The following is a 27,938-nucleotide window of genomic DNA, read 5'->3' as shown; positions in this document are numbered from 1 at the left end:
GTCCTCAGATTTATAAACGCTTGAGTCTTATAATCTTTTTAATGATTACAACAGCATAGGTTATTACATTTCTGGTACTCAATATTTATAATAGTTATAATATCAATCAAAATTTCATACAATTAAAGTAACCCATGTAGCCTTTCTGACATGCTAATGTTTATCGTTACATGAAAAAACATCGGGCGTGTTGTGTACGTGATGTTTTGCATTTATTTTCTTGTATTTATTTCGCGCTGCGAAGTTTCAGAAAGTTCCTGGACTTCAGGCTGTAATAGGCGAAGTGCTTATGCGGAAGTTGTGGAGCAGAAGTGGGAAGTGCGCCGGGGGTAAAGTGTAAGATCCTTTTATGGATATCCAAAAGCAAACGCCACGGACTTTTCATGGGACAAGCAGATATACGTTTTGTAGGAATTCGTGAGTCTCTTTTTACGGAGAAATGGTAAGGCTGTCCTGTCGCATGATCCTCACAGTCGTGACTTCAGCAGCTTTGCTTACCTTCTTCCTCGGTTTCTTTTTGAAAACGTTTTGGAATGCAAGCCCAATGACCAGCCTGCAACCCATATCCAAAGACCTTTACAAGCTAATCTCTCCATCTTCGTACAGATATGTACTTAACCAGCTGGACAAGTGCAGGGAGAGAAGTCCATTCCTAGTGCTGATGGTTCCGGTGGCTCCAGGTGACCGTGCTTCTAGAGACGTTATCAGGAAAACTTGGGGGAAGAAGGACCAAATAACCAACATTGAGATTATACGGCTCTTCTTTGTGGGCCTTCCCACTGGAAAGGACAGTCATCGTGTCCAGATGGACCTGGAAAGTGAAGCACTTCAGCATGCAGATATTATCCAGTTGGACTTCCTGGACAGTTACCATAACCTGACCATTAAAACCTTGATGATGATGGACTGGTTAGCCTCTAACTGCCGGAGAGCCTCTTATGCCATGAAGGTTGATGCGGACACCTTCCTCAATGTGCACTGCCTGGTCGGAAAGCTCCTGATCCACAATCAAAGCTCAGTCAAGCAAAACTACATCACAGGGTCGGTGATTAACGATGGCCGCCCGCGGAGGGACAGAGGAAGCAGGTGGTACATATCTGAGGAAGCATACCCTGCCACCTGGTTTCCTCCCTATGTCTCTGGGGCCGGTTACGTCTTTTCAGTCGACCTCGCCGAAAAGATTTTGCGGGCATCTAAATTCATACCTCCAGTTCCCCTTGAAGACGTATATGTGGGATTATGTCTACGCATCCTGGGCATCAAGCCAACGTACGCCTTTAGCTTCACCTCATTCCACAACCTGTTTGAAATCCGCCACATACAGTATGAGAGGTGTGCTTATTTCAGACGCGTGCTGGTGATCGGATTCCACCCTGCGGATCTCCTCCAAGTTTGGCCAGACTTCCAGAAAGCCAAGTTTACATGCTAAAGACTATGTGCCCATGTACTGTTTCAAAGGTGATACTTAACTATTATATATTTTTTTTTATGTATATTTCGGGGGCAGCATGGTGGTGCAGTGGTTAGTCTGGGACCCGGGTTCGAGTCTCCGCCTGGGTCACATGTGTGTGGAGTTTGCATGTTCTCCCCATGTCGTCGTGGGGTTTCCTCCGGGTACTCCGGTTTCCCCCCACAGTCCAAAAACATGCTGAGGCTAATTGGACTTGCTAAATTGCCCATAGGTGTGCATGTGTGAGTGAATGGTGTGTGAGTGTGCCCTGCGATGGGCTGGCCCCCCATCCTGGGTTGTTCCCTGCCTCGTGCCCATTGCTTCTGGGATAGGCTCCGGACCCCCCACGACCCAATAGGATAAGCGGTTTGGAAAATGGATGGATGGATGGATTAACATTCTATATTGGCATATGAACAGTCAGGGTCACTTGCTGTTAAGGGTCTTGCTCAGGGGGCCAGCTGTGAAATCCAGGAACCTTCCGGTCACATTTAACTAAAGCAGCCCATTTCGTGCATGACACGTCTGGGTAAAGGTTTCCGTTAGTTCTGTTTTTTGTTAACAGTGCCTGAAGGCATTGCGCTGCTGTTACTGCACAATGCTGCACGTTCGACTTTCCGATTCTGCACTTTTTTGTGTAATAAATTTGACGAAGGAAAAATGTGGGTACAGAAAGAAAGACAAACGAGGCTGAATTGAACCTGTGTATTGTTTTACAACGCAGTAACAGGCCACTTACTATGGGTGTAAAAGCCTCCCTTCTCGCTGTCCTCTGCCCTGTACTTAAGAAACAGGATGACTGGTAAATACACAGTTTGTTTGTTAATTTGTACTTGCTTGTACACCATTGAGCCAAACGTGCTGATAGACATCCTTTGACGCCACGTGTTGCGTACTCCCTAGTGATGTCTAGTGGACGACTGACGCAGGACCAAGGTCACCGTTGTGCATATATGTGACTCTTAAACTGTCCTGACACAAGATATTGCATTTCTTTTCCTTTTTACACACCGCCCGAGTGGGCGTGGGGGCACAGTGGCCAGCACGGGGTTGTGTCTTATCATTTTATGTTTGTGAGAGACACACTTGTTTGTGTGAAGTGGATTGTGTATTTATTTGTGTTTAAAGTGGATCGCTATGGTATCTGGTAGTTGTAGTCTATGGTGCGATTAAAATGGCGTCCCGTGTGCGTAGAATCCGTATATCCAACACCAAATCCCCGCCTCCTTATGCGAAACAGCAGCTCTTGCTCTGTTGCGGAGGAGGGAGGCCCCGGAAGAGACTGGGGCAGTCGATCGTTATGCAGTGGGCAACTTATCTAGGGTGTGCTTGTGTTTGTTCTCTTATTAATGATTTACATGCTTAATTTAAACTAAGATTTGTGCTGCTAATTTGAAGCAATGACCCTTCCACTGTTGCAGAAACTCAGACGACGCTTATGCCAAAAATAATACTGAACTGATATGGATCCCAAAAATCATGTTATTTAAATATTAGTGATACATAATATTTGTTAGCGTAAGTGCATGCTCCGCCTTTAATAATAAAAGTCTTGCCTTGGCTACGCCGTTCATCCTTCTCACGGTAACCTGTATCCCTCGGGATCACTGTCTTTCTGACTCTAAGTTTTAGACTTTTCACTGCCGTTGTTCTGCATTTTGACGGAAGGGGCCAAAGCATGGCGCTCCCAGTGAGTATAGCAGTGACTTTGTACATACAGGGACACAATTTAGATGGCTTGTATTTTATTGAAAAACCTTTGCATTTGATATGCAGTTCTGCAATACAGTACTGTTTGTTAAGAAAACGGTAACAAACAGGCTTTTCGTGTTATCGCTCAGGTTAGCAGACTGTTATGGGTTCAGTTTAGGGGGCCATGTGATGTGATATGATTGTAGGCCCCGAACACGGTGCCTCTGGCGTCTCTGAAGCAGCCGCCCAACTGGGATTTTACAGAGAATGGAGTGATGAACAAAACTCCAAAAACCTCCAGTGAATGACATTTCTGCGAGTCCTAACACTAGAATGAGAGTGATCGGAATGTTAAGACTAACAGGATGTCCACAAGGCCCAAAATAACAGGGCAGGTCAGCAATGGGGAGTTTCCGACAATATGCTTCCCATTACCACGCAAATAAAAACCTGGAAGATCGATCGTTGTCTCCTTTGTTACGGTTTTCCGAAGTATTACATACTGTCGCCAGATGGCGCTATTACCATACTTACCTCCCCTCCCTTTACGAAATTCACGTGGAGTAGTGGCTCTGAGGCTAGGTCTGAATTATTATTATTATTATTATAGGAGGATATAATATATCTGTACGGAAATAATGTTTATGTAAGGAAATAATTACATTTACTTGAAACACTGAGTTTCCAAATAGCCATACATTATTAAATTTGTTAAATAAATTATACAATTAGTATATTCACGATCATGGTTTGACTGAATAATCCCGCTGCGCATACCTCCTCATCTCTCATTTTTGGTAACCGACGGCAACCACTTTTCAGAACGAAAAAAAAACGAGTCTGACTGGTATTTCTCTCGGAGAAATGGCCATTGGTCCCACTTTGGTTTTAATAGCTAGTATATATACCAGTGGGAAATTTACATTGTCAGCAGAGTCGAATGGAGGGGCTTTTAAATGTCTGTCTGTTAATGCTCGTAAATGCGCTACAAACCTTCGTCAGCATCTTTTATCATTATACAAATTCAGTTTTAAGGAAGTTACATAGATTGTAGGCTGTGTACATATTGCTCCTGCAGCCCAGTGCCCTGCCTTGTAATATCAAAGCGGCTTTCGGTAGGCGAAGCAGATATTCATTACGATGATATTCTAACCACGATGAAGTCGTTTTTATGACTTTAATGAATTTTAATGAAGTGTTTTAAGTGAAAATCCACGAAGATCCACAAAAACTTTCGGGTCGGTCGCATTTTAAGCGACACCAAGCACTGAAGTATTTTAACATTCACAGCTGCCATTTTTTATTTATGCACTTTGTCCGTGGTCTAGGGGACCACCTACTGCATGTCAGGGGGGTCACTGAGCTAGGATATGCTTTGTAAGCTACCATTTCAATCAACAGGACCTGGATTTCACTTAAACACCGAGTACTTGCTGTGTGCTGATTGGTCAGTCTCCTATAATCATGCATGTGTCACTAATGTTAATGTGAAACAGCTGGATGGGTTTTTCAGTCAAGGAAACAAACCAGCCAAAGCGCAAGAAGAACTGAAATATGCAACTAAGTACATGAGCCTTGCAGTTTAAAAGCAGTTTGTGAAACCTGAAGTAGCTGACAGTGCCCCCCCCCCCAAACCCCCGACATGGATCAGGTGGGCACCCTAAGCCATCGTCTCTTATAACAGTCACTTGTGGCTGAAATGAAAACGTTGAATATGTGGTATTTTTAAATAAATTTGATTTAAAATAAAGTTTGAATTCCTGTGGTCACTCCTGTAGGCTGCATTTTCTGTAATTTCTCTGTAAAGCAGGAAACGTGAAATATTACCAGTTTAGTTATTTCTATGAACTTCAGTTAATAGAGATAAAATGGTATCTCAGAAAATTCAACCAGAAGGTAGAGGGGAAACGGCGAGACGTGATGGGAAGGACATTATTGTATTTGGGTAAATGCGTTCATTGGGTTTGCATTTTTTCTTAAGGTTTACTGTCTTTGCTTTTTGTATTTAGTATTTAAACTGAATGATGTATTATATATTGGCCATGATATAGCCTATTTACTTTCTGCGCTGTTAGCAAGGCTTATTTCCCTAAATTTCCTTCTGAATAAATAAAGTATCTCTATCTATACCGTGAATCTGAATTGGATGGGAGTGGCTGGGGGAGGGGGCGGGGAAAGTGTGTGTGTGTGTGTGTGTGTGTGTGTGTGTGTGTGAGAGAGAGAGAGAGAGAGAGAGAGACGGGGAGTATGTGTGTGTGTGTGTGTGAGAGAGAGAGAGAGAGAGAGGTGGCAGGGAGAGCCGGGCGCAGATATTGTGTTGCAAACGCTGTCGTAACGTTGGACTGTCTCAATGCGATAGGTTGCGTTTGAGCATAAGCAGAAGTCGCTGTCTGTCTGTGTAATTAAAATCATTGCTGCGGTAAGTGCTTTTTAATACACAAATATGTATTTTGTAGGCAGTTTGGAAAACATGCTGACTTGATGTTTAACGGTAGAAGTTGTTTTTATTTTTCTTACATAAATCTAATTGTGTGAATTGCTCTGAACTGGTACGGTTATAACTGGGAAACTTGATTGAAACTTTTATGCTCATGTTGTTCACCTGCATGGTTTCTTCATGTACATTCATCCAGATGCAGGCAGGTTTCGGCCCAGACTCGGCTTACTTTCAGAGTCTTTGCGCCTGTCAGCCTGGCCCCGCACTCACCACTCCGACATGACGGCACAAAAGTTGATTCCTCCCATTATTGTTTTAAAGCCGTTTCAGGCTCCGGGTGTAAGAATGACACTTGCTGTGCTGCGAGCAGCATGAGCGCTTTTCAATACGCATACATGTTTAATCTGTGCTAATATATCGGACGGCTCGAACTTTCGGTGGAGAAGTGACCAGAGGGCACGATATAAAGCATCACTAAGATTTTAATCACTGTCCGTCTGCTATCGCTGTACATTCGCTCACTGTTACGCGTATGTCTGAATGTGCGTCTTTGCACGTGGGTCTGTCTCTGTGCGTGTATCTCTGCATATGTCTCTGCACGTGTCTCTGCACATGTGTGTCTCTACGTGTGTCTGCGTGTGTGTGTATGTCTCTGCACATGCGTGTGGTTCCCCCCCAGCTCCCGGAACCTTTAGCTGGCTGGCTGCTTTGTTTTGGCTCAAGCGCTTGGACGGATTGTTTGTTTCCACCCGCTTGCATGATGCATATGAATAGCTTATTAAATCAAACGAGTAAGTAAAAGCCCTTCTCTTATCCCGCCACCCCCCCCCCCCCCCCCCCCCATTTTAGCACAACTTTTCCTCTGTAACTGTTGAAACATCTGCAGACAGCTTTTTCTGTGACAACACCCCCACTCTGCCTGGAACTACTACCCCCATCACTGGGTGTGCATAAAATGTTCCTGTCCTTATTGTTTATGTGCTTCATGACCCAAAACTAATAGCAAGATGTTCTTTAGTGTGGCTGTGATCAGGGTATGTGGCCGTGTCTGCGATGTAAATGTTTCATTGAGTATCTCTGAACTGCCGAATCTGGCAGTTGATGAAAGGTTTTCTTGACTGTCATGGTCGTGCCCTGACTGCTGCGTCTGTCCTTCCTGCAGGCCGATTATTTCCAGATTCTGTTGTTGTTTATCTCATAGTGCCATCAGGGTAAAGCCACTTACAGCTGCAGCAGTGATTGAGGTGTCCAGATGTGCGTTTCTGGACCAGTGGTCAGTACTTAATAGCTTCCTCTGCAATTCCATCTTGTACTTGCGGATCCTGGTGCGGTTGAAACCAAAACGTCGGCTGTAGATCAGTGAGTACCTCACCCCGGAGAAGGTCTCTGCCACTAACAGTTATTTTGAAAGTTTTCCAAGACCACTGGCTATGTTAAATTGAGCTTCTGGGGTGGGGTTGCCAGGGTAATGGGTGGGGTGAGGGGGTATCTTTGAACCCCATGGGACTGTGGGTAATGAGCTGGCTCGGCCAAGTAATGTCCTGGTCGGTGACAGTGGGATAAATCCACAGTCTGTTGGCAGGAACAGAGCAGGGACTCACTTGGACCGTGTTGCATTGGCTCACATGAGGCAGGCCTGTCACTTCCGCTTGTCAGAGGGCGAGTGTCTGCCGCATGAGCGACACCTTCTCTGACATCCCGAAATGGGATGCCGTCTCTTCCCCGCTCTCTCTTCCGCTCTCTCTGTCTCTCTGCTCACTCTTTCTTTCTCTCTTTCCCTCTCTCTGCTGTCTCTCCTCTGTGTATAGCTTCAGCAGATGAGCTCTCGCTTCAGGAAGGCTTGGACACCGGCTCCACAGGTTGTTGTCGTTCTGCTGCATGTTTACATTGCAGTTCCTGTGGGAGAATCGGCACTTTTTTGAGGACAGGATTGTTGTTGCGGTTTGTGCAGTGGACTGTTCCTGTGTACCAGTGCGGAAGGTCTTAATGAATCTCCTGATTACACATGGATGGCATGACAGCAGAGCCCCTCCTGAGAACCATGACCTTCTGGCATCTTAGTTTTCACGTATCACCAAGAGCTGTCCATCGAGCTGCCTAATCGAAAGCCCCCAATTTCTGCCAGAGTGGCTGATTTTCAGCCACCCAATCCTAGGCGATCCCGCTGACAGCTATACGAGAGGTTCTTTCCGTGCTGTGGGTCCTGCCACTTCCTAAAGGCCCACCTACTGTCCGCACCCAGACTGGATCTTCTCTGCCAGCACCGGCATGTCAGATGACAGCTCAAGGCGGGTCCTTCCTCTTGCGCTCATCCTTCGAAGGAGCACTGTGTTCCGTTGACCCTGGAACAACACGTTTCCTTGTTCTGTCTTTTCCCTGCAGTGTATTACAGAAAACATGATCTGCTTATTTATTTAAACTTCACCTCCCTTTTTGGCAGCAAAGGTGCTCCGTCGTCCCCAGCTTCCCGTAAAGTGACAGCTGCCTGTCCTCTGTTTGTGCCACTTGCTTTAGTAAGGCGGCCATCTTGGATTGTATTACGTCACAGAGGGTTAGCTTTCTGGTCCAGTGATGGCATGTCTGGGATTAACTGGTGCATCATTAATGATTTTGTTTTCTCTTTTAAAGATATCGTTTTTATATAGCTTAAAGCAGTGTCTTCCAATCCAGATCTTACGGGGGGTTGGGAGGGAGCAAAAACATGGACTGTGTGGCAGGGAACTAAAAGGAAGCAAAAACGTGGACTGACTCTGTCTCCAAGGGCTCGATTAGGAAACACTGCTCCAGCTTGCATTCATATCAAAGAACAAAAGAAAACGTGCTTTATTGGCCATTTTCATGCTGTTTCGTGCAGTGCCCCTGGAACTGGGGGTTAAGGGCCTTGCTCATGGTGCCCCCTCATGGTGCCCCCTTGGGGCTGCTGTCACCTGTTTCACCCCTGGAAAACAGTTGCTATGGGCGCCGTCCTTTGGTGTCGCATCAGCACCCTGTGTCTCCTCTCTGTTGGGCTCCCACGTGTGTCATTGTTATGTTGGCCAAAGGCATGTGAATGGGCGATTGCTCCTCATTGTTGGCTGCTGGAGGGATGAAGCTTAGTCGTCAGGGTGGGCTCTCGTCGTCAGGGTGGGCTCTCGTCGTCAGGGTGGGCTCTCGTCGTCAGGGTGGAGCCTAACAGCCAGCCCAGCTATAACTGGGCTGAAGTGATGAACACGGCAGTGCTCATTCATTGCCATGGCGCTGCGGGCTGTCGAGAAACTCTCTGACAGGTGGAGGAAGTTAAACTGAATGACAGTGTTTTCCTTCTGCTAGTTTGTAGCTAATACTTGGTAATGCTTGGTAATACTTTGCCTTTTAAAATACATGTAGTTTGCAGTAAAAACTCATTTTAGTTTCATGTCCGTTTGAACCAGCACGTCCTGTTCCATAAAAAATTAGTCAAATTTACCATGAAATATTTCTGTGCCTGTGCTTCTCCTCCTGTCTGCAGTGCCTTCCGTTCTAGACGAGCGCTTCTGATGCACTTTCAGGAAGCTGAGGTACAGCATACAATGAAGCACCAGTTCACCAAGATGGGCCTTTTTCGGGAGGAAATGCGTGTAGAAAAGCAGGCCGCGCACTGTGCATGTCTTCCTGAAAAAGGCCCATCTCGGTGAGCCAGTGCCAAAGCCGCAGCCCCATCGCAGCGGGCGCATTGCTCACCCCGTCGCTACCCACTGAGCCCCGGGCTGCCCGTGGGCCTCACTGCAGGTAGCACTGTAGCCTCTGACCTCCAGGATTGAGGGTTCAGTTCCTGCCTGGGCTTCGTGACTCTGCACTGGGTTCGACTCCAGGCCGACCATGACTCTGCACTGGGTTAGCGGCTTTGGAGGAGGAACGAACACTCATCATTGCCACATCATTTAATTTATGTTGTTACACACAATACCTATTACAGATATTTGGGGATGTCAGCATCCTGTATTGTTGGAAATATATTGGTTATCGTATCTGTATCAGCTGATGTTTGTTAAAAATAAAGACATCAAAATCAGTCCGATGTATCAATCGTGGCTGATATTGCCAACTGATATATAGACTTTAGTCAATATTCATAAACATAACTACTAAAATAGTAGTACTGACTGAACTGGACGATCATTCATTTTTCATAGTGAGGGATGAGGGACTCCATCGGCTCCTTCGCCACTTAGACCCTCGGTACAGCATCCCAAGCCGTTGCTGCTTTGACTTCTCACTGCCAGCGTTATATGATGTGATCATTACACACCTTTGCAGGATCTCAATGAGTAACGTCACCAACATCAGTGTCTCCACAGACCTGTGGAGCTCAGGATAGCCGCTTATCGGTATTGATTATATTAGACACAAATATATTTGTTATCAGTGCTGGCCAAATTTTCCACATTGATGCACCGCTGTGTAATTTCCCCTTACTGGTCCTCCAGCACCATTCTGAAGCCCCAGTAGGGCCTGGTCTTCAGCTGTACCAGCTGACTTGTGTTTGCTTACTGGAGGTTGTGACCTCAGGTGACGAGGCAGCGGTGAAATCAGTGCAAATGGGACACGACCCGATAGGGTTACACCCCATGATGGGTACATGGGAAGGTCTCGGCTTACCAGATTAATTATTCAGAATGGGCCCAACCATTTCGGGCGGGGTGAAGGGGGGAGATTGCTGTTTGCAACGCCTATGTTCCTGAGTCACGCGGAGATGTAGGCCTTGACACGTCCAGATTGTGATTTTTCTCCATGCATTGGGGTTCATTCCCCAAAGCTGCTCTTGTAGGGATGTCACTCTGTCAGAGAGAAGTACTTTGGCGCAATCAGAACTGATTTGAATGCTTCCAGCGTGTCCAGGTCGCAATCTGCTGACTAAATATTTTTAGGAAAGTGCAGGACTGTCACGGAAGAGAGCGGCCCTCCTCTCACTCAGGCGGCATGAGCCCCCGCCCCCCAGCGACGGGCACGCTGAGCTTGGCATCTGCCCCTCTGGTGCTGCTTCGGTGCCTGTAGCAGTTTCGTTCCTTCGCCTGCGTTTCTGCGTTGCCCGTCTTCCGTCCATCGCCGCGTCCGGCCTGCCCTCTTTTCTCTCTGTCTGCTTCACTGCCTCCCGCCGCAGGAGTTTTGGGAGTGAGGCGGCCAGTGGATGTATTGTCATGAAAATGGTTCTCGCTAAAGTGCCTCTTTGTTTGCGGTTCTCAGATGTGGCAGCGTGACCTCGAGCACTCAGTGCCATCTACACAGTGAGTGCTGGGTGAGGTGCTCTTGCGTACACTGGCTGTAGCACTTACAGACCACACAAACACTCTTAGACAAAGGCTGCAGTTGTCCTGTTGAGCCCAATTAGAGAGTATGGGGAGTGTGTGAGTTTGTGTATGGGTGGGTGTGCAGATTGGAGGGGGGGGGCACAGAGCAGGACAGCCTGAAGAGGGCACTCTGTTTGTTGGAGCTGGCAGTCAGTGAGGACAGAGAGTGAGTCCGTGTTTAGCAGGAAGATGCAGTAAGCGTATTAGAGAATCTGGAGCGTGGGCCCAGGGGTGTAAGGCGAGACTGACCTGAACGGGAAATCCAATCTGTGTTTATGATCCGAATCCCCAATGCAGCTCCAGTAAAGGAGGATGAGTCAATATTCGCATCGTGTCAGGATTACAGCATCCTGTAAAACGTTAAGTTAAGATTAACTTCAGTTACCGAGATGCTTAGATGTTTTTTTTTTTAAAATATATAAGGTGACTTCTTTTAGAAATGGCATTTTGAATGTGTTTTTACCTCGAAGGTAAGACACTTTTGTACAAGCTAAACTAATTTACATCATATCCAGTCAGAGCTGAATCCAGCCGCATTATATTAGAATTGAATCATACTGCATCTTTACTGACTCATTTCCCTCTTGCAGTATGTTTATTGTATACTTCCTGTGTGGCAGGAAGACCTGTGTGTCGCAGACCAGGTGCCTGGAGGTGAGGTCTGTTCTGCGAGACCCAGGGGCTGCTCCATTGTCTTTGCCAGTTGATTGTCAGGAAAGGGGTATTTATCGCAAACTGTGAGTGTAGAGCTGGTATGTCATCAGTCTGCATGTGGAGCAAACTGGTCGCTCTGGTCGAGGGTGGGGGGCAGTTTCCACCCGTCGTGTATCACCCCTTGTATTTAATAACCCTATTCTTTAGTGTGAGAGCCGTGCCTGGGGAGAGGGGCCCCGCGACCCACCCTATACCTTAGTGTGAGAGCCGTGCCTGGGGAGAGGGGCCCCGCGACCCACCCTATACCTTAGTGTGAGAGCCGTTCCCGGGGAGAGGGGCCCCGCGACCCACCCTATACCTTAGTGTGAGAGCCGTGCCCGGGGAGAGGGGCCCCGCGACCCACCCTATACCTTAGTGTGAGAGCCGTGCCCGGGGAGAGGGGCCCCGCGACCCACCCTATACCTTAGTGTGAGAGCCGTGCCCGGGGAGAGGGGCCCCGCGACCCACCCTATACCTTAGTGTGAGAGCCGTGCCCGGGGAGAGGGGGCCCCGCGACCCACCCTATACCTTAGTGTGAGAGCCGTGCCCGGGGAGAGGGGCCCCGCGACCCACCCTATACCTTAGTGTGAGAGCCGTTCCCGGGGAGAGGGGCCCCGCGACCAACCCTATACCTTAGTGTGAGAGCCGTGCCCGGGGAGAGGGGCCCCGCGACCCACCCTATACCTTAGTGTGAGAGCCGCCCCATGCCCCATTTGAGTCCTGCCGTCACCATTGGTCTCCTGTGTTTCCCGTGGGAACTTAGTGCCCAGGTCTGCCACACCGTGCTGTTTCACGCAGCTGGCAGATAGCGCCAGTCTAACCCAAATATTTTACCAGCTTTCCAGCCACGTCTATGATACATCTGCAAAAGCCCGTCTGCTCACCCAGTTAACAAAGACACTATGTCACAAAAGTCCATCATCCCAGCGCTGAGAAATATCCTCCCAGGAAGTCTCACTGCGACGTGAAACTGGGGGCGAGGGTCACTGCAGCCAGCATAGAGATGCAGTGACGTAGGGATGCCAGCTCTGGCACTGCCCACCTGACCCAACGGCAAACAGCCCTTATAGGTTAAATGCGTCAGTGACACTTCCTGCGGATGTTATCTTTTTTTTCACGGACCGTTTTTTTTCTGAAGGTGGCATGTTGTGTCGAAACACCTGCCAGCTTAAGACTTTATTTTGGACTTTGGGTCTAAACTAGGAATTTAGGACTGTATTTTAATTTTGATAATAAGGGTACTTAATAATACTGAAAAAATGAAGCAAAAATTACTTTAAAATCAAGTAATGCAGTTACTTAAGCAGTGCAAAGTCCATCGCAGCAGTGTTTTCATGGGATCTCAAAATCTGTGGTCAGAAAGAATTATTTAGATTTTTTCTAATGTCAGTCATCTTCACAGTGCATGAAGGCCAATTGTTACTGCACTATATTCCAGTTACTATGATGTGTGACTGATTCTTATTTTTTGTGAAAAAGTAATTTGTTTTAAAATTTTAATGATGTCCGTAAGTCGGAGCTTATTATGATTGCTGAGGCTACAGCTGCTGTCAACGGCTGTTATGTGACGTGAGAATGATCAGGTTTTTTTTACCGCAGATCAAACGTCTTGCATACCTGCTATTTATCTGCATGTAGAGTAGATGTTTACAGAGTGACCACTTCCTGTTCAGTTATCACTGGGGGAGGAATGGAGCGATGAAACACAGCCTTGTTAAACGACAGCACTCAGAAACCAAAGAGGTGTCAGTGGCGAGGGGGGGCGGGGCTTTGGGCTTCTGACATCCAACAGCAATGCACTGCCAGGCAGCGTCACCACGTTGGTCTGGGACAGTCACTGTCGTTGGGACAGAGTTGGCATGTGTGGGGATGTTTCTGTTACTTGCCCCCCCTCACCTAACTGAATGTGTAGGACAGCTGATCCCCCCCCCCCCATTTCCCCCAGCAAAGCAGGGCCAGTTCAGTTGCTTCGGCTTGTCAGATTCCCCACTCCTTTACTGCTGGCTCCGGTGTGGCATCCGGGGGGGGGCTAGGGGGGACATAGTCTGACGTAACCCCCTTCAGGACTCATTCAATGTAAGGGAAGCTCTGCTCCTGGAGTCTTTCAGCCCTGGCTCCTCTGGCTTGTTTTTCGTTTTATCAAAGCTAGGGGGTGTCATGGTTAAAGGAGTGAACTCCTTTCAGTTTTACTGCTGCGGTACAGTGGAAAAATGGGTGCCCATCCCATACAGTAGGGTTTCTCAAATCAGTCCTTGTACACCCCACATGGTCCACATTTTTTTCCCTTCCCAGCTGCCAGTGGACTGACAGGGAGCTGGAGGAAAGAAAAACATGGACTGTCTGGCAGGGAGCTTGGAGGGAGCAAAATCATGGACTGTCTGGCAGGCAGCTGGGAGGGAGCAAAATCATGGACTGTCTGGCAGGGAGCTGGGAAGGAGAAAATACACAGACTACCTGGCAGGGAGCTGGGAGGGAGCAAAAACACGGACTGTCTGGCAGGGAGCTGGGAGGGAGCAAAATCATGGACTGTCTGGCAGGCAGCTGGGAGGGAGCAAAAACACGGACTGTCTGGCAGGGAGCTGGGAGGGAGCAAAAACACAGACTGTCTGGCAGGCAGCTGAGAGGGAGCAAAAACACGGACTGTCTGGCAGGGAGCTGGGAGGGAGCAAAATCATGGACTGTCTGGCAGGGAGCTGGGAAGGAGAAAATACACAGACTACCTGGCAGGGAGCTGGGAGGGAGCAAAAACACGGACTGTCTGGCAGGGAGCTGGGAGGGAGCAAAATCATGGACTGTCTGGCAGGCATCTGGGAGGGAGCAAAAACACGGACTGTCTGGCAGGGAGCTGGGAGGGAGCAAAAACACGGACTGTCTGGCAGGCAGCTGGGAGGGAGCAAAAACACGGACTGTCTAGCAGGGAGCTGGGAGGGAGCAAAAACATGGACTGTTTGGCAGGGAGCTGGGAGGGAGCAAAAACACGGACTGTCTGGCAGGCAGCTGGGAGGGAACAAAAACACTGACTGTCTGGCAGGGAGCTGGGAGGGAGCAAAAACACGGACTGTCTGGCAGGGAGCTGGGAGGGAGCAAAAACACGGACTGTCTGGCAGGGAGCTGGGAGGGAACAAAAACACGGACTGTCTGGCAGGGAGCTGGGAGGGAGCAAAAACACGGACTGTCTGGCAGGGAGCTGGGAGGGAGCAAAAACACGGACTGTCTGGCAGGGAGCTGGGAGGGAACAAAAACACGGACTGTCTGGCAGGGAGCTGGGAGGGAGCAAAGACATGGACTGTCTGGCAGGGAGCTGGGAGGGAGCAAAAACACGGACTGTCTGGCAGGGAGGTGGGAGGGAGAAAAAACATGGACTGTCTGGGGGGTCCCTGAGGACCAGGTTCAGAAATACTGATGGATGAATAGCCAGGCACTCAGTGTATGTTCCCAGCCTATAAGAGTTGTTTATGGATAGGGTAGGTGGAGCACATCTGACAGAAGGGTGGCCTGGAGAAACTTTCAACAGACCGATGTCATGATTTATGACTCTAGCCTATTGGATAGGATGGAACGGGGGTCATTAGGATAGAATGAGGGTCTTTAGAATGGAATGTGAGTCTTTAAGGTGTATCAGGGGTCTTTTAGAGGCTGAGCCCTTGTGTGTCTTTCTGAAGTAGCAGATTTATTGACGCCTTATTTGCATTTGCTTGAACTGTAGGAGCTTCTCTCATCTTTACCAACAAAAGAGCCCATTTTACATTCAAATACAGTCAGTCTCGTCTTTCAGTTTTTCGCTAAAAATGGCTTTTAAACAAACCATGCTCGCCCGTGAGAGTGTGTTTATTGTTTTTTTAAACCTGTTACTTCCCAAGCTTGATTTTGCGGTTTAATTCAGAATATTTATTTGTCTGATAGTAGGATGATTTTTCCAGAAATTCGTTATGAATTGTTGTTCACAGATACTTCCCACCCATGCAACACTTCCACAAATTCCAGTTCAGATTAATGTTTTTTTTTATATGTTATTGTTGAAAAGTAGCATATTTTAATAGCGCAGCTTGTTCATGCTGTCTGGTGCTAAGCAGAGTTCAGAAACACGACAGAGTCCAACGTAGACGGGATGCAGCTTCTCTTAAGCAATTAGGCTGCACTGGTCCTCATGATGCATGCCAACAAAAATACCCACGATTCATCTCATTTTAATCTGATGATTTTTATCTGAGCGTTTTCAGGCGGAAGTTCTCTCTGTGTATCGACAACAGGAAGGCAGGTTTTATCTATGTGCAATTTCTGGAGTACGCATTTGAGAAAGTGTATGAAAACTGGGAAACAATATAATGTGTGCAGTTAAATAATATAATATAATGCGTGCGCCGTAATGATGTAATGCGTGTGGCGTAGGGTTGGGGTTAGTGATATAATTTGATGCGTAGGGTTGGGGTTAGTGATATAATATGATGTGTGCGGCATATGTTTGGGGTTAGTGATATAATTTAATGCGTGCGGCATATGTTTGGGGTTAGTGATATAATTTAATGCGTGCGGCATATGTTTGGGGTTAGTGATATAATTTAATGCGTGTGGCATATGTTTGGGGTTAGTGTTATAATATTATGTGTGCGGCGTAGTGTTGGGGTTAGTGATATAATATGATGTGTGCGGTGTAGGGTTGGGGTTAGTAATATAATATTATGTGTGCGGTGTAGGGTTTGGGTTAATAACGTAATACAATGTGTGTGGTGTAGGGTTGGATAGAGCACTGTAGGGTGTGGAAGTGTTCCCATGATGCCCTACTTGCCCTGGCTGACCCCCTTCTGACCCCCTAGCTGGGGTCCCCAGGATGTATGAGGTGGATGTGGCCTCGGAGCCTGGCAGCCCCACGCTTTACGGCGAATCCTCGGACACCTACTGCCCCATGGAACGCTGGCAGAGACTTCGCACCGCCGTCCGCAAGCTCGAGTTCTGGGAGAACTTCAGCCCAGAGCTCATCGGGGGCGGCTTCTTCTCCAAGGTCTACAAGGTATGCTGGGGGGGGGGGGAGGGCACTGCCTGCGAGGAGCGCTAGTCAAAAAATAAAAGAATAAATTTTAGTGCATCAGGTGGCGTGGTGGTTAAGGAACCACTTCTGATGTGCAGAGCAGAGCAGTCACTGTGTGTGTGTGTGTGTGTGTGTGTGTGTGTGTATGTGTGTGTGTGTGTGTCTGGGCGGGGGTGAGAGCCACTTAGCACAGGTGGGGGGTGGGGAACCCGACTCAACCCCTCCTATGTCGTGTCACTAAAAAAACATTAGGAAAATATCTCAGTGTCACCTGGCGAGAGTATGGAATAGGCTGACCAGCTCCCTTATAAGGGCCCCGGGTGACAGTCCCGACCGACGACTCCCTTAGAAGGGCCCCGGGTGACAGTCCCGGCCGACGACTCCCTTATAAGGGCCCCGGGTGACAGTCCCAACCGACGACTCCCTTATAAGGGCCCCGGGTGACAGTCCCGGCCGACGACTCCCTTAGAAGGGCCCCGGGTGACAGTCCCGGCCGACGACTCCCTTATAAGGGCCCCGGGTGACAGTCCCGACCGACGACTCCCTTAGAAGGGCCCCGGGTGACAGTCCCGGCCGACGACTCCCTTATAAGGGCCCCGGGTGACAGTCCCAACCGACGACTCCCTTATAAGGGCCCCGGGTGACAGTCCCGGCCGACGACTCCCTTAGAAGGGCCCCGGGTGACAGTCCCGGCCGACGACTCCCTTAGAAGGGCCCCGGGTGACAGTCCCGACCGACGACTCCCTTAGAAGGGCCCCGGGTGACAGTCCCGGCCGACGACTCCCTTATAAGGGCCCCGGGTGACAGTCCCAACCGACGACTCCCTTATAAGGGCCCCGGGTGACAGTCCCGGCCGACGACTCCCTTAGAAGGGCCCCGGGTGACAGTCCCGGCCGACGACTCCCTTAGAAGGGCCCCGGGTGACAGTCCCGACCGACGACTCCCTTAGAAGGGCCCCGGGTGACAGTCCCGGCCGACGACTCCCTTATAAGGGCCCCGGGTGACAGTCCCGACCGACGACTCCCTTAGAAGGGCCCCGGGTGACAGTCCCGGCCGACGACTCCCTTAGAAGGGCCCCGGGTGACAGTCCCGACCGACGACTCCCTTAGAAGGGCCCCGGGTGACAGTCCAGGCCGACGACTCCCTTATAAGGGCCCCGGGTGACAGTCCCGACCGACGACTCCCTTAGAAGGGCCCCGGGTGACAGTCCAGGCCGACGACTCCCTTATAAGGGCCCCGGGTGACAGTCCCGGCCGACGACTCCCTTAGAAGGGCCTCGGGTGACAGTCCAGGCCGACGACTCCCTTAGAAGGGCCCCGGGTGACAGTCCAGGCCGACGACTCCCTTATAAGGGCCCCGGGTTACAGTCCCGGCCGACGACTCCCTTAGAAGGGCCCCGGGTGACAGTCCAGGCCGACGACTCCCTTAGAAGGGCCCCGGGTGACAGTCCAGGCCGACGACTCCCTTAGAAGGGCCCCGGGTGACAGTCCCGGCCGACGACTCCCTTAGAAGGGCCCTGGGTGACAGTCCCGGCCGACGACTCCCTTAGAAGGGCCCTGGGTGACAGTCCAGGCCGACGACTCCCTTAGAAGGGCCCCGGGTTACAGTCCCGGCCGACGACTCCCTTAGAAGGGCCCCGGGTGACAGTCCAGGCCGACGACTCCCTTAGAAGGGCCCCGGGTGACAGTCCAGGCCGACGACTCCCTTAGAAGGGCCCCGGGTGACAGTCCAGGCCGACGACTCCCTTAGAAGGGCCCCGGGTGACAGTCCAGGCCGACGACTCCCTTAGAAGGGCCCTGGGTGACAGTCCCGGCCGACGACTCCCTTAGAAGGGCCCCGGGTGACAGTCCAGGCCGACGACTCCCTTAGTAGGGCCCCGGGTGACAGTCCAGGCCGACGACTCCCTTAGAAGGGCCCCGGGTGACAGTCCAGGCCGACGACTCCCTTAGAAGGGCCCCGGGTGACAGTCCAGGCCGACGACTCCCTTAGAAGGGCCCCGGGTGACAGTCCAGGCCGACGACTCCCTTAGAAGGGCCCCGGGTGACAGTCCAGGCCGACGACTCCCTTAGAAGGGCCCCGGGTGACAGTCCAGGCCGACGACTCCCTTAGAAGGGCCCCGGGTGACAGTCCAGGCCGACGACTCCCTTAGAAGGGCCCCGGGTGACAGTCCAGGCCGACGACTCCCTTAGAAGGGCCCCGGGTGACAGTCCCGGCCGACGACTCCCTTAGAAGGGCCTCGGGTGACAGTCCAGGCTGACGACTCCCTTATAAGGGCCCTGGGTGACCGTCATGGCCTGGGTGGCCAATGGCCGTCTTGTGACGAACGATCTTGGGCCATGAGGCACTTGTCATGCTCCTGGGCTTCTGCTGGCAGAAATGGCCACATCTGTCTCAGCTGCCTGATACGCTCCTGTTTAATTCACAAGCTAATTCAGACATGCTCGTCATTCCTCAACGTGCTCCTAGATACTGCCTGGGGATGCCCAATGACACCCCCCATCTTCATTCTGGTGTTTCTGCATCTCTTTACCACCATGGGAGCCTACTTCTCCATGGCATGGCCCCATTGTCCATGTGATGATTGTGTCGGACGGCCCCAAAGCCACTCAGCTTTGTGACAGTCCACCAAACGGCACTCAGCAGGACTGAATGATCCATGAAAATCAGCGGCAAAGCTAGCAGTGTGAGTCTGCCCAAAACACAGCTGTCATTTAGGAGGCCGAAGCAGTGCCTGTATAAAGTTACCAACAGCCAGATTACTGGTGGTGCTCAGGGCTGGACACAGACACTGTGAAATGTGCATCTCCAGTGAGTGTAAGAGGAGACGGAGCGTGCAGAGGAAGGCAACGTGCTTTAGGCGTGTTTACAGAGCAGGAAGGTTCAGGTTCAGAAAGTTCAAATCCAGAAAATGATTATGAGCATATAGAGTCACAAACACAGAGGACTCAGCTGGTTACGTGAAAAATATCTTGGTCTGAATTTGTACTTTTTGAGCCTGAACTTTCCGCATGTTTATATATAAAAATCCACAAGGATCCTTAAGAAGACAGCAGGCAATGTGGCCACGTGCCATCAGCTGTTGACAAGAGGTTTCAGGATAGAATCCAATCAAATTAGATGAATTTCACAGCTTAACCACTACAGAACCAGGGCTGAGTATAGCTTCTGTATAATGATTAATCATGATCTGCTGACGGACTATGTAAAATAATCAAGATAAGAGAAGCTGATATCAAGCTGCCGTGACTGCACCCATTGGCCCCTGACACACTGGCAGCGGGATCGTGTGCCATGACACTGGCTTTCTGGACACAGTGTCCCTCCCCTTCTGGGACAGATGTCTTCAGCATGGTGCAGACACAGAGTCCCCACATCGACCCGGAAAGGCAAAACCCTCAGCGTGCCTCACGACCAGGGTAAAGCTTACACCTCCATACACCAAGATACCCACTGAATACCCACTCCATAGCAGACCCCCCCCCCCCCCCCCCCCCCCACATCCAGACTGTCCTGGCAGCTTCAAACACTGTCCAGTCTGTAGCTACTCATTCTCCATCCTCCAAAGGGTTCACTGGAGGGATGCTGGTTAGATACATATTAAGAGAAACTTTGAGGTTTTGTGACGGAAGGTTTAGTTTAATGAGATATGTACTGTATTCACACTACGTCTGTAAAGTGTTTTATTATTATTAAATGATTATTTTAAAATGCTTATTTTATTACTATTGCTATTGTTGTTGTCATTCACAGAAAGAAGAATATGTTGGGTGTTTATCAGATATGATGGGTTGTATGATTGAAATACTGATATTCATTCTTTTGACTTGGCACAACATGACCCTATGCTTGTAGGTCATCCATGGCACCACCAGAAAGGTGATGGTGGTGAAAATCTACAAGAATGACGTGGACCAGGACTGCATTGTACGGGAGATCAGCCTGCTTCAGAAACTCTCCCATCCAAACATTGTGAGGTGAGGTGCCATTTCATGGTGTGGTTTGTCAAACATAAACAAAGTTACCAAGAATTATTCCACATCAACACTGGTCAGTGTTATTTGGCTCATACTCGTATAACTTGAATTGTCGCCGAGAATCATCTCATACCAACACTGGTCTGTGTTACTTTGCTATGAGAGATTCATATAACTGGAAGTGTCACCGAGAATCATCTCATACCAACACTGGTCGGTGTTATTTTGTGAAATGATCGCCAGACATTCAGATTAAATACCTATTCATGACACCCCAGTTGCATTCTGCCTAAATTTTTTCATAAAGAATGACTGGACTTGGGAGACTGTTTACTGCTATCAGTATGTGAACTGGGTGTAAAAGGTTAAATCAGCTTAGGTTAAGTTTGTCGTGGTGCTGTTACGTTAGCACTTTAGAGTTAATTAGGCAAGGTCATGAAAAGCCCTTATCACACAGTAAATAATATATGCTTAACTTACTGCTAAAGTGTTATTCATAGAAATGTGTCTGACACTAGACCCTACGACACAGATGACAAGGCCATTTCTAGTCTTTCCATGGTTATTCTATAGTGATTTATGCTGAATGAGTGAAATGAATGTTCATAAAAATACATTAGACTACTGTCATCCAGATCACATGCTCAGAAGCAGCATTAGATCACACAGGTACATGTGGTTTCTATTTGGTACCAGTATTAGCAAGATAATAGAGTGAAGATGTGGAACTTTATCCTGGTAGGAAGCAAATTTATCTGTATTGGTTTGGAATTGGTTAAAAACATTGAGTGTTTAAAAAGCTGAGTATTGCAACTCCATAGGCTTTTGTCTGCTAGAAAAATTCATTTTCGAAGATCAGACAAAATCAGTATGATGGGACAATCAAGCGAAAGCGAAAGAATTCAAAGTTCACGTTAAAGCATGTGATTCGAAGATGAAGCGAAGCGCTGCTTCACAGATCACCTAAAGGCAGCATCATTCTGCCGTTTATGAGAACATAAAAGTACCACAATTTAAATACCGCATAACAATGGCTTTTTTTTTTAAATCACCTCAATGTGCAATGATTCAGAGTTTCTGAAAAATCACCCCTAGAGGAGGGGCTGGGTCATCATCTTCTCAGATGGGCCACCTTCTTAGGCAGCAATATTTGCTATGGCGAGCAGATCCTTGGGACGCCTGGGATTTAGAGGGTGGAGTGGGTGGATTTAGACGTATTGCAGCTGTGTGACGTAAACACCTAGGACATCATAACAGACCTGGGGACCTTGAATCTCCTACCTACCTGCTTTGTCATTAATAATTAATAGCTGATAGCAGGTGAATGGGCAGGCTTGTGCTCTGACACTGCCCCCCTCCACCACCCCCCCCCCCCCATCATGCTCTTAATGAATCAGTTTCTGTTCATCATCTTCCATTATTCCATCATTGTTGCCTTTTAGGTATCTTGGAATCTGTGTTAAAGAAGATAAGCTCTACCCCATTCTGGAGGTGAGTGGCTTCTCTTTTTAAACGGTCCCAGATTAGATTAGTTAAATGAGCGAGACCATCAGGTCACAAGGCTGATTTTTGGTAGTTTTTCACAGTTGTTCAGAGCCAATGGGATCAGCAGAATGTGTTGAGGAGAATTCCATTGGTTGGGGATTCTGAGAAAGTGCTCTGTCCTTCAGTACGTGAGCGGGGGATGTCTGGAGGAGCTCCTGGCCAGCAAGGACGTGTCCCTGAGCTGGAGGGAAAAGGTGGACTTGGCCTGTGACATCACTCGGGGAATGGTCTACCTGCACTACAAAAACATCTACCACCGGGACCTTAACTCCAAGGTAGGGCCAATGGCTGCGTGCTCATTAACCCTCTGGATGCCATCAGGAGTCGCCTGACAGTCCAGCCTCTGGATCTTTGGTGCTTTGTCATTGCGGATGAAATATGAGACCATATGATTATGCTTGTTTGTTAGAGGCAAGAAAACACATCTCTCACAGACATTTTGGGCTAATTTCAGGAATAATAATGGCACTTCGTTGACCCCCGTGGGGAAATTCTCCTGTCGCCAGCCCCATCTTACTCTCCATCACACACATGTTGGTTAGAGCAAGCTTGGCAGTGAAGGGCAGCCGCCTGCTGTGGGGCCCATGGAGCTGGGGGTTAAGGGCCTCACTCAAGGGCCCACAGATGGAACTATTCTTCTGAGGCTGGGATTCAAACCGACAACCTTCTGCTCACAGGCACATAGGCTTAGCCTGCCACGTCACACAACTCCCCCTAAGACTCTATATGATGGAATAAGTGTTGAAATTGATCTCCCAGCCAAAAACAGAGTGTTCATTCAATGGTGCTTTGACTCTATGATTTGCTTCCTGAAAGATCATTCATGAAGGTAATATTGCTGAAATGTGCACAACGCAGAGGACAGTGTTATCCAAAGTCATACAGTATAAAGCCCCAGAGTGCTGGCATGAGGAATCGGACAACGTTTTCTGGAAATGAGACAAGCAGACAAGACAGGGTTTGTGCATGTGCAGTGCGGTGCAGTGTGCAGTGTGTTGCCGCAGCAGCTCCCACGGCGACGGGAGCCCCCCCGGTTACCAGGGCAGGCAGAAGCTCTCGCCGAGCCTCCCGATGCCAGAGCCGCTGGCGGTACTGGGAAAAGGTCGGCCTTTTGTTATGCCGATGGGAGTGGCACTGAATGGGGGGAGATCAGCTCTGGGCCGCCCCAGTACTCCACACCCCCAGTCAGCTCCCCGACCCCATGCCCCCAGTTAGCTCCGTCTCATGGCACTGGGTTACCCAGGCAACAAACATTCCAGCCTGTGCAGGAGTGGCTGCGGGGGGGTAAGAGGCTGAGCGTGCGGCGGTACGGCAGCCTGACCCGGGGCAAACGGAGGCAGGATGAGCTGCGGATGACAGGCTTACGGTCAGCGGGACACACAGTTCAGAGTTTCACTACATAAAGTGGGATTAATTTTCAGTAACTGTCCATTCTCTGTTCATAAACATCACCCATGACATGGAAAACTTTCTAAATTATTCTGACATTATTGACACATTTTGTTTGTATGAATTGTATGACAGTGCAGTATTATAGTAAAAGCTGAAATACTTTGTGTGTTTGTACCATAGCATCACCATATTATCTGTTATTAGCTGCTTTACAGATTTGCTTGATCTCTCTGGCACATTTCATGAAACATACTTAACATTCTCAAGACCATAAAAGCATTTCTCAGTTCATGCACATAGCAGAACATTACGGTTAAGCTGTAAAAACCTGTGTAACTTAACCAAAACAGTTAGCTCATGTCTCAAAAGCAAATAATTCCACCAATGAATTAGTCAGCGCCACCAAAATGAAAAGTACAATCCGGATTGTTTTAACGATGAGAGTCTAAATGCTGAAATATACTGTCAGTGTGTCAGTGTAAATATGCTCCTCAGCTCCACAATTATGAATGATAGTCGGTTCCCACTTTCTCATTGTTAATCACTGATCATTCTGCTTTAGCAAACTGATACTTATTCATGTCAAAGACACCTGTTTCAACACTGCAAGGCTCCACATTACAGTATGTAAAGTTCACTGGCAACGGAAAGCACTCGCTTGTACACGTAACTTCTTCAGATATGAAGACACAGTACAATAGCAGACAAAAAAGGCACACAGCTCTGTATAGCACAAAGACAGCAAAACGGCAACAGAATTATGTATTGAGGGAACCAAAAACACAACAATGCTGTATCATAGTTTTTGGAATATAATTTTAAATATTTTGAAATCTTGGTCAACTTTTGTTGCGGTGGCATGACGTCACACATATATATATATATATATATATATATATATAAATTACAGTGGAAGTTCCGCTTCCTCTAATATGTCAGAAAATAAATGCCCATGTATGCAGTGTTGTATTTATATTGGTTTTAATAAAAGTGCACTAGAATGCGTTCAACTTCATGACGAGCACGTTCAGAATCAGCTATTTATTGTAGATTGTTTGACGCGATTTTCTTGTCATGCATTTCCATGCAGCAGCGCATTAAAACCTCCTGAAGCGCAGCATCACTGGACCTCTATGGCCGACACAAAAGAGCTTTTTTCACTCCTATTATATATTATTATTATTATATATATTTGCGTATATTTACCAAAATATTGAGAAATTTGTATGAAACCATGACAAATAATATTTTGCAGAAGTGACACTGTGGTGTTGGGATTACACTTTTTGTGCAAATGTTGTCATTTGAGAAACGCAATCGAGGAGAAAATGTTCTGCTTTGTACCTGGCCTGATAGCACTGGCACTATGAGGTTAGGTTATACCGCTCCCTGCTGGGCACTCACGGCACTGGCTGGAATTTGAAGTGTCAGATATGGAACGTGATTAAAATGCGACGCCAACGAGGCGACGCATCTGTGCTCGAGTCTCTGGCCGCATTTCGAAAGGCTAGATATGAAATATGTTCGCGTTCGCAAGCTAAAGGCGTGCCAGAGTCCGCCCGCTGCAGGGCTGGCTGCAATTATCGGTCTCAGGCAGGGTTGACGTGTGACACAGACATAGGAGGAGATTCTGAAGGTCCAAGCGGCTCAGGTATGCAGCACACGTGACCATCTCCTCTGTGTCTGGCCCACAGAACTGCCTGATCAGGCTCACGACACGGGGCAGGGAGGCTGTGGTGACAGACTTCGGACTGGCCAGGGAGGTGGTGGAGCTGCCTGCTAAGGACATCGAGAGAAAGTTGTCCCTGGTGGGCTCCGCCTTCTGGATGGCACCTGAGATGCTGAGAGGGGAACCGTATGACCGTAAGGTAGCGTGTGTCTGCGACCTCACTAAGACCGCTGCTAACCACGCCGTCCAAAGTGTTCCATGCCGAACCAACTCAGCAATGACACACTTTCTAAATGTAATCTACCCCCATGTGAGACGGCTAGTGAGCACTATTCGCTCTGTAAATTATCCAACTTTATTTTTTGAACCCACAAAAAAAGGTGTCATCAAGCACATTTACATGCATCCGCTTACTTGCCCATTGCAAAGAGCTACACATTAGTTTTCACTGGTCTCATGAATAATGCAAATGTTAGCTAATTCAAATTCCTGGTGTAGGTGGTGATATTCCGGGAGCGAATACACAGTGTCAAGAAATTTGTACTTAAGTAACAGAAGAGCAGGCATGTTTGTTCTGACCATACTTGTACAGTCACTCCACCACCAGGGGGAAGTAGAAAGCAGAGGTGTGACTCTTCTTCTGAGCAAACGCACCTCCAGCTTAATCTGATCCCCTGTCATGCTGCCCTCAGGTGGACGTCTTCTCCTTCGGAATTGTACTGTGTGAAATTCTGGGCAGAATTCCAGCGGATCCGGAAATTCTTCCCAGGACGCAGGTAGAACTTTACCTTCTGAATAAACAGTGAAAAAAGGCTCACTGACCCAGTTCGGTGCTGTGGTAGAACACGAGCCCAGATACAGCCGGATCTTGGATGAGGCCCTGCAGTCCGGCTTCTTGCACGTTCTGCTGCTGATCTAAGTGTGTGGTGATGTTCAGATGACTATGGCAGTGAGAGTGAGAGGTTGTTGTGAGCATATTTGAATCTGCGAATACTGTATTATTCATTTAATCAGCAGTTAGACAGATCAATGTGTCCTGCTAGCTGACATGAATACATCTCACAGACCAGCTTCATGCGCTTAATGTAAACGGAAGCATTCATGGAAATCCAGATAAAAAAAGAAGTTTAGGAAATTAAATTCCTCCCAAACACATCCCCAGTTCCCAGTAGCCCGTCACAACCCCAGCTCTTTTGCACAGCTCTGGTATTTAAGTCCATATAGAAAAGGTTTTCAGTGACAGTTATTGAAGTAATTTCTTAAGCTACTCTTGTAGATATAATCTATTGATAACGCACTTGTAACTATTAGAGAGAAAAATAGCGCAACCCAGGAAAAAGAGCATTTTATTTATCCTACGATGCAGAAACTAGAAGTTGCTATGCAAGCGGTCCTGCAACTCAGACTGCTCCAACTGGCAGCTAGCATTTTTTCAAACTGTTTGCAAAAGTAAATTAATACATTTTATTATAATTATGTTGAAGCAACGTTAAAATATGATATTGCTGGTACATTCATACATTCACACATTTGACACATTCGTAAATTGTAAATGTTTTATTTGAATAAAATTAGCAATTACCAAATGCATTTAGGTAGGATTAACAGCATAGCCTAACATGCGAGTGGTTAGCGCCACACTAAGGGCAAAGCCATTGCGTGCGTTTGGTGCTGAGACCCCTGCTGGTTGCTGGCAGGATTACGGGCTGGATGTGACCGCTTTCCGGGACATGGTGGTCGGCTGCCCACATCGCGTGCTGGACCTGGCAGCCAGCTGCTGTCTGGTGAGTGACCGCTGCTTGCCCTGGGGGGCAATGCTGAATATCATGCCCCACCTCTGACGGTCAACCTGAAGACATGGTTATCACTTAGGGGGCTGCTGTTGTACCATTAAGGTGACCTGCGCAACAGCAATGATGATAATAATAATAATAATAATAATCATAATCAATGATGACGGTGGTAACAATGACTGCACCCCCGTCGGACAGATGGAGGCGTTCCGAAGGCCATCCTTCACAGAGCTCCTGGACCAGCTGGAAGAGCTGGCGGAAAGCTTGGAGCCCCCCAGTTCAGAGCTGACGACGGGCTGAGGGGTGGGTGAGGCTTCACAGAGCCCCGCCCCCTCCCACCGCACGGAGGGACTCTGCAGCTGCCCCGTGGGCAGGGCTGCAGCGCATTGCACACACAGGCTGAGGCGTGGCACACGTGGACCTCCGTCAGGAAGAGGGCGCTGTACTGGCCACATGCGGGAGCGTGTGTGTGTGTGCGTGCTGGACTGGACCAATGGGAATCACAGGGCATCCTTCTGTAATACTAATCAAGGAATTCTTGTAAGCTGTGGACAAGAAGAAATTTTCTGCACCTTAAGGGAGAATTAAGTGAATTAGACATAAGCAATGTCTGACAGCAGCCCCCCCCCCCCCCCACCCCAAAAAAAAAAGGCAGTTCCCCGCCCCCCCAGGCCGCTGTTCTTGCTCATTAATGTCAGTGGTGCTCTTGGCTGTTACTCATTACTATAGGCTCTGCTAATTATAAGTCAGAAGGGCCAGCAACCATTATCTTCTGTATATTTTTTGTTTTTTAGAGCATAGTTCTTCTCATAGGAGTGTAATTTTGTGATAAAAAAGAGATTAAGGTGTTGGTATTTAGATTAGATATTTATTTTCTATACTTGCTGAATCCCGTGGAATAGCATCTCATAATCAGTTTGCGACATGGAAGTTGTCATGCCCGCCAGTTCTGACTTGCAGC

General features: G+C 48.4%; 2 protein-coding genes across 3 annotated transcripts; both read left to right on the top strand.

Moving 5' to 3' along the window:
• Position 1: 1 nt before the first annotated feature.
• Positions 2-2,652, top strand: b3galt8 (beta-1,3-galactosyltransferase 8). The gene has a single exon (XM_048995658.1). It carries the CDS (start codon positions 440-442, stop codon positions 1,427-1,429), a length of 990 nt encoding a protein of 329 aa, XP_048851615.1. The 5' UTR covers positions 2-439; the 3' UTR covers positions 1,430-2,652.
• LOC125720354 (dual specificity testis-specific protein kinase 1-like) lies at positions 1,332-27,606 on the top strand. Of its 2 annotated transcripts, none has more exons than XM_048995670.1 (9): positions 1,332-1,458; positions 16,393-16,586; positions 20,457-20,578; positions 22,021-22,069; positions 22,249-22,398; positions 25,210-25,383; positions 25,877-25,960; positions 26,882-26,968; positions 27,176-27,606. In XM_048995670.1, exons 1-9 carry the CDS (start codon positions 1,443-1,445, stop codon positions 27,275-27,277), a joined length of 978 nt encoding a protein of 325 aa, XP_048851627.1. In that variant the 5' UTR covers positions 1,332-1,442; the 3' UTR covers positions 27,278-27,606. The 2 variants fall into 2 exon arrangements, with proteins under 2 accessions (XP_048851627.1, XP_048851634.1); XM_048995677.1 differs by lacking the exon at positions 1,332-1,458 and adding an exon at positions 5,388-5,561.
• The last annotated feature ends 332 nt before the right edge of the window (positions 27,607-27,938 follow it).

This window comes from Brienomyrus brachyistius, chromosome 2 (genome assembly GCF_023856365.1).
Source record: "Brienomyrus brachyistius isolate T26 chromosome 2, BBRACH_0.4, whole genome shotgun sequence".
Taxonomy (NCBI): Eukaryota; Metazoa; Chordata; class Actinopteri; order Osteoglossiformes; family Mormyridae; genus Brienomyrus; species Brienomyrus brachyistius.
Note: the sequence above shows the minus strand (reverse complement) of the source record. Positions and strands in the feature narration are given on the sequence as shown.

Excerpts from the sequence above, each read along its gene's own strand:
- LOC125720354 (XM_048995670.1), top strand. Across the intron at positions 25,961-26,881 it reads AAATTCTTCCCAGGACGCAG|GATTACGGGCTGGATGTGAC; the intron begins GTAGAACTTTAC and ends GGTTGCTGGCAG. Across the intron at positions 26,969-27,175 it reads TGGCAGCCAGCTGCTGTCTG|ATGGAGGCGTTCCGAAGGCC; the intron begins GTGAGTGACCGC and ends CCCGTCGGACAG.
- b3galt8 (XM_048995658.1), top strand. The coding sequence starts at position 440 with ATGGTAAGGCTGTCCTGTCGCATGATCCTCACAGTCGTGACTTCAGCA.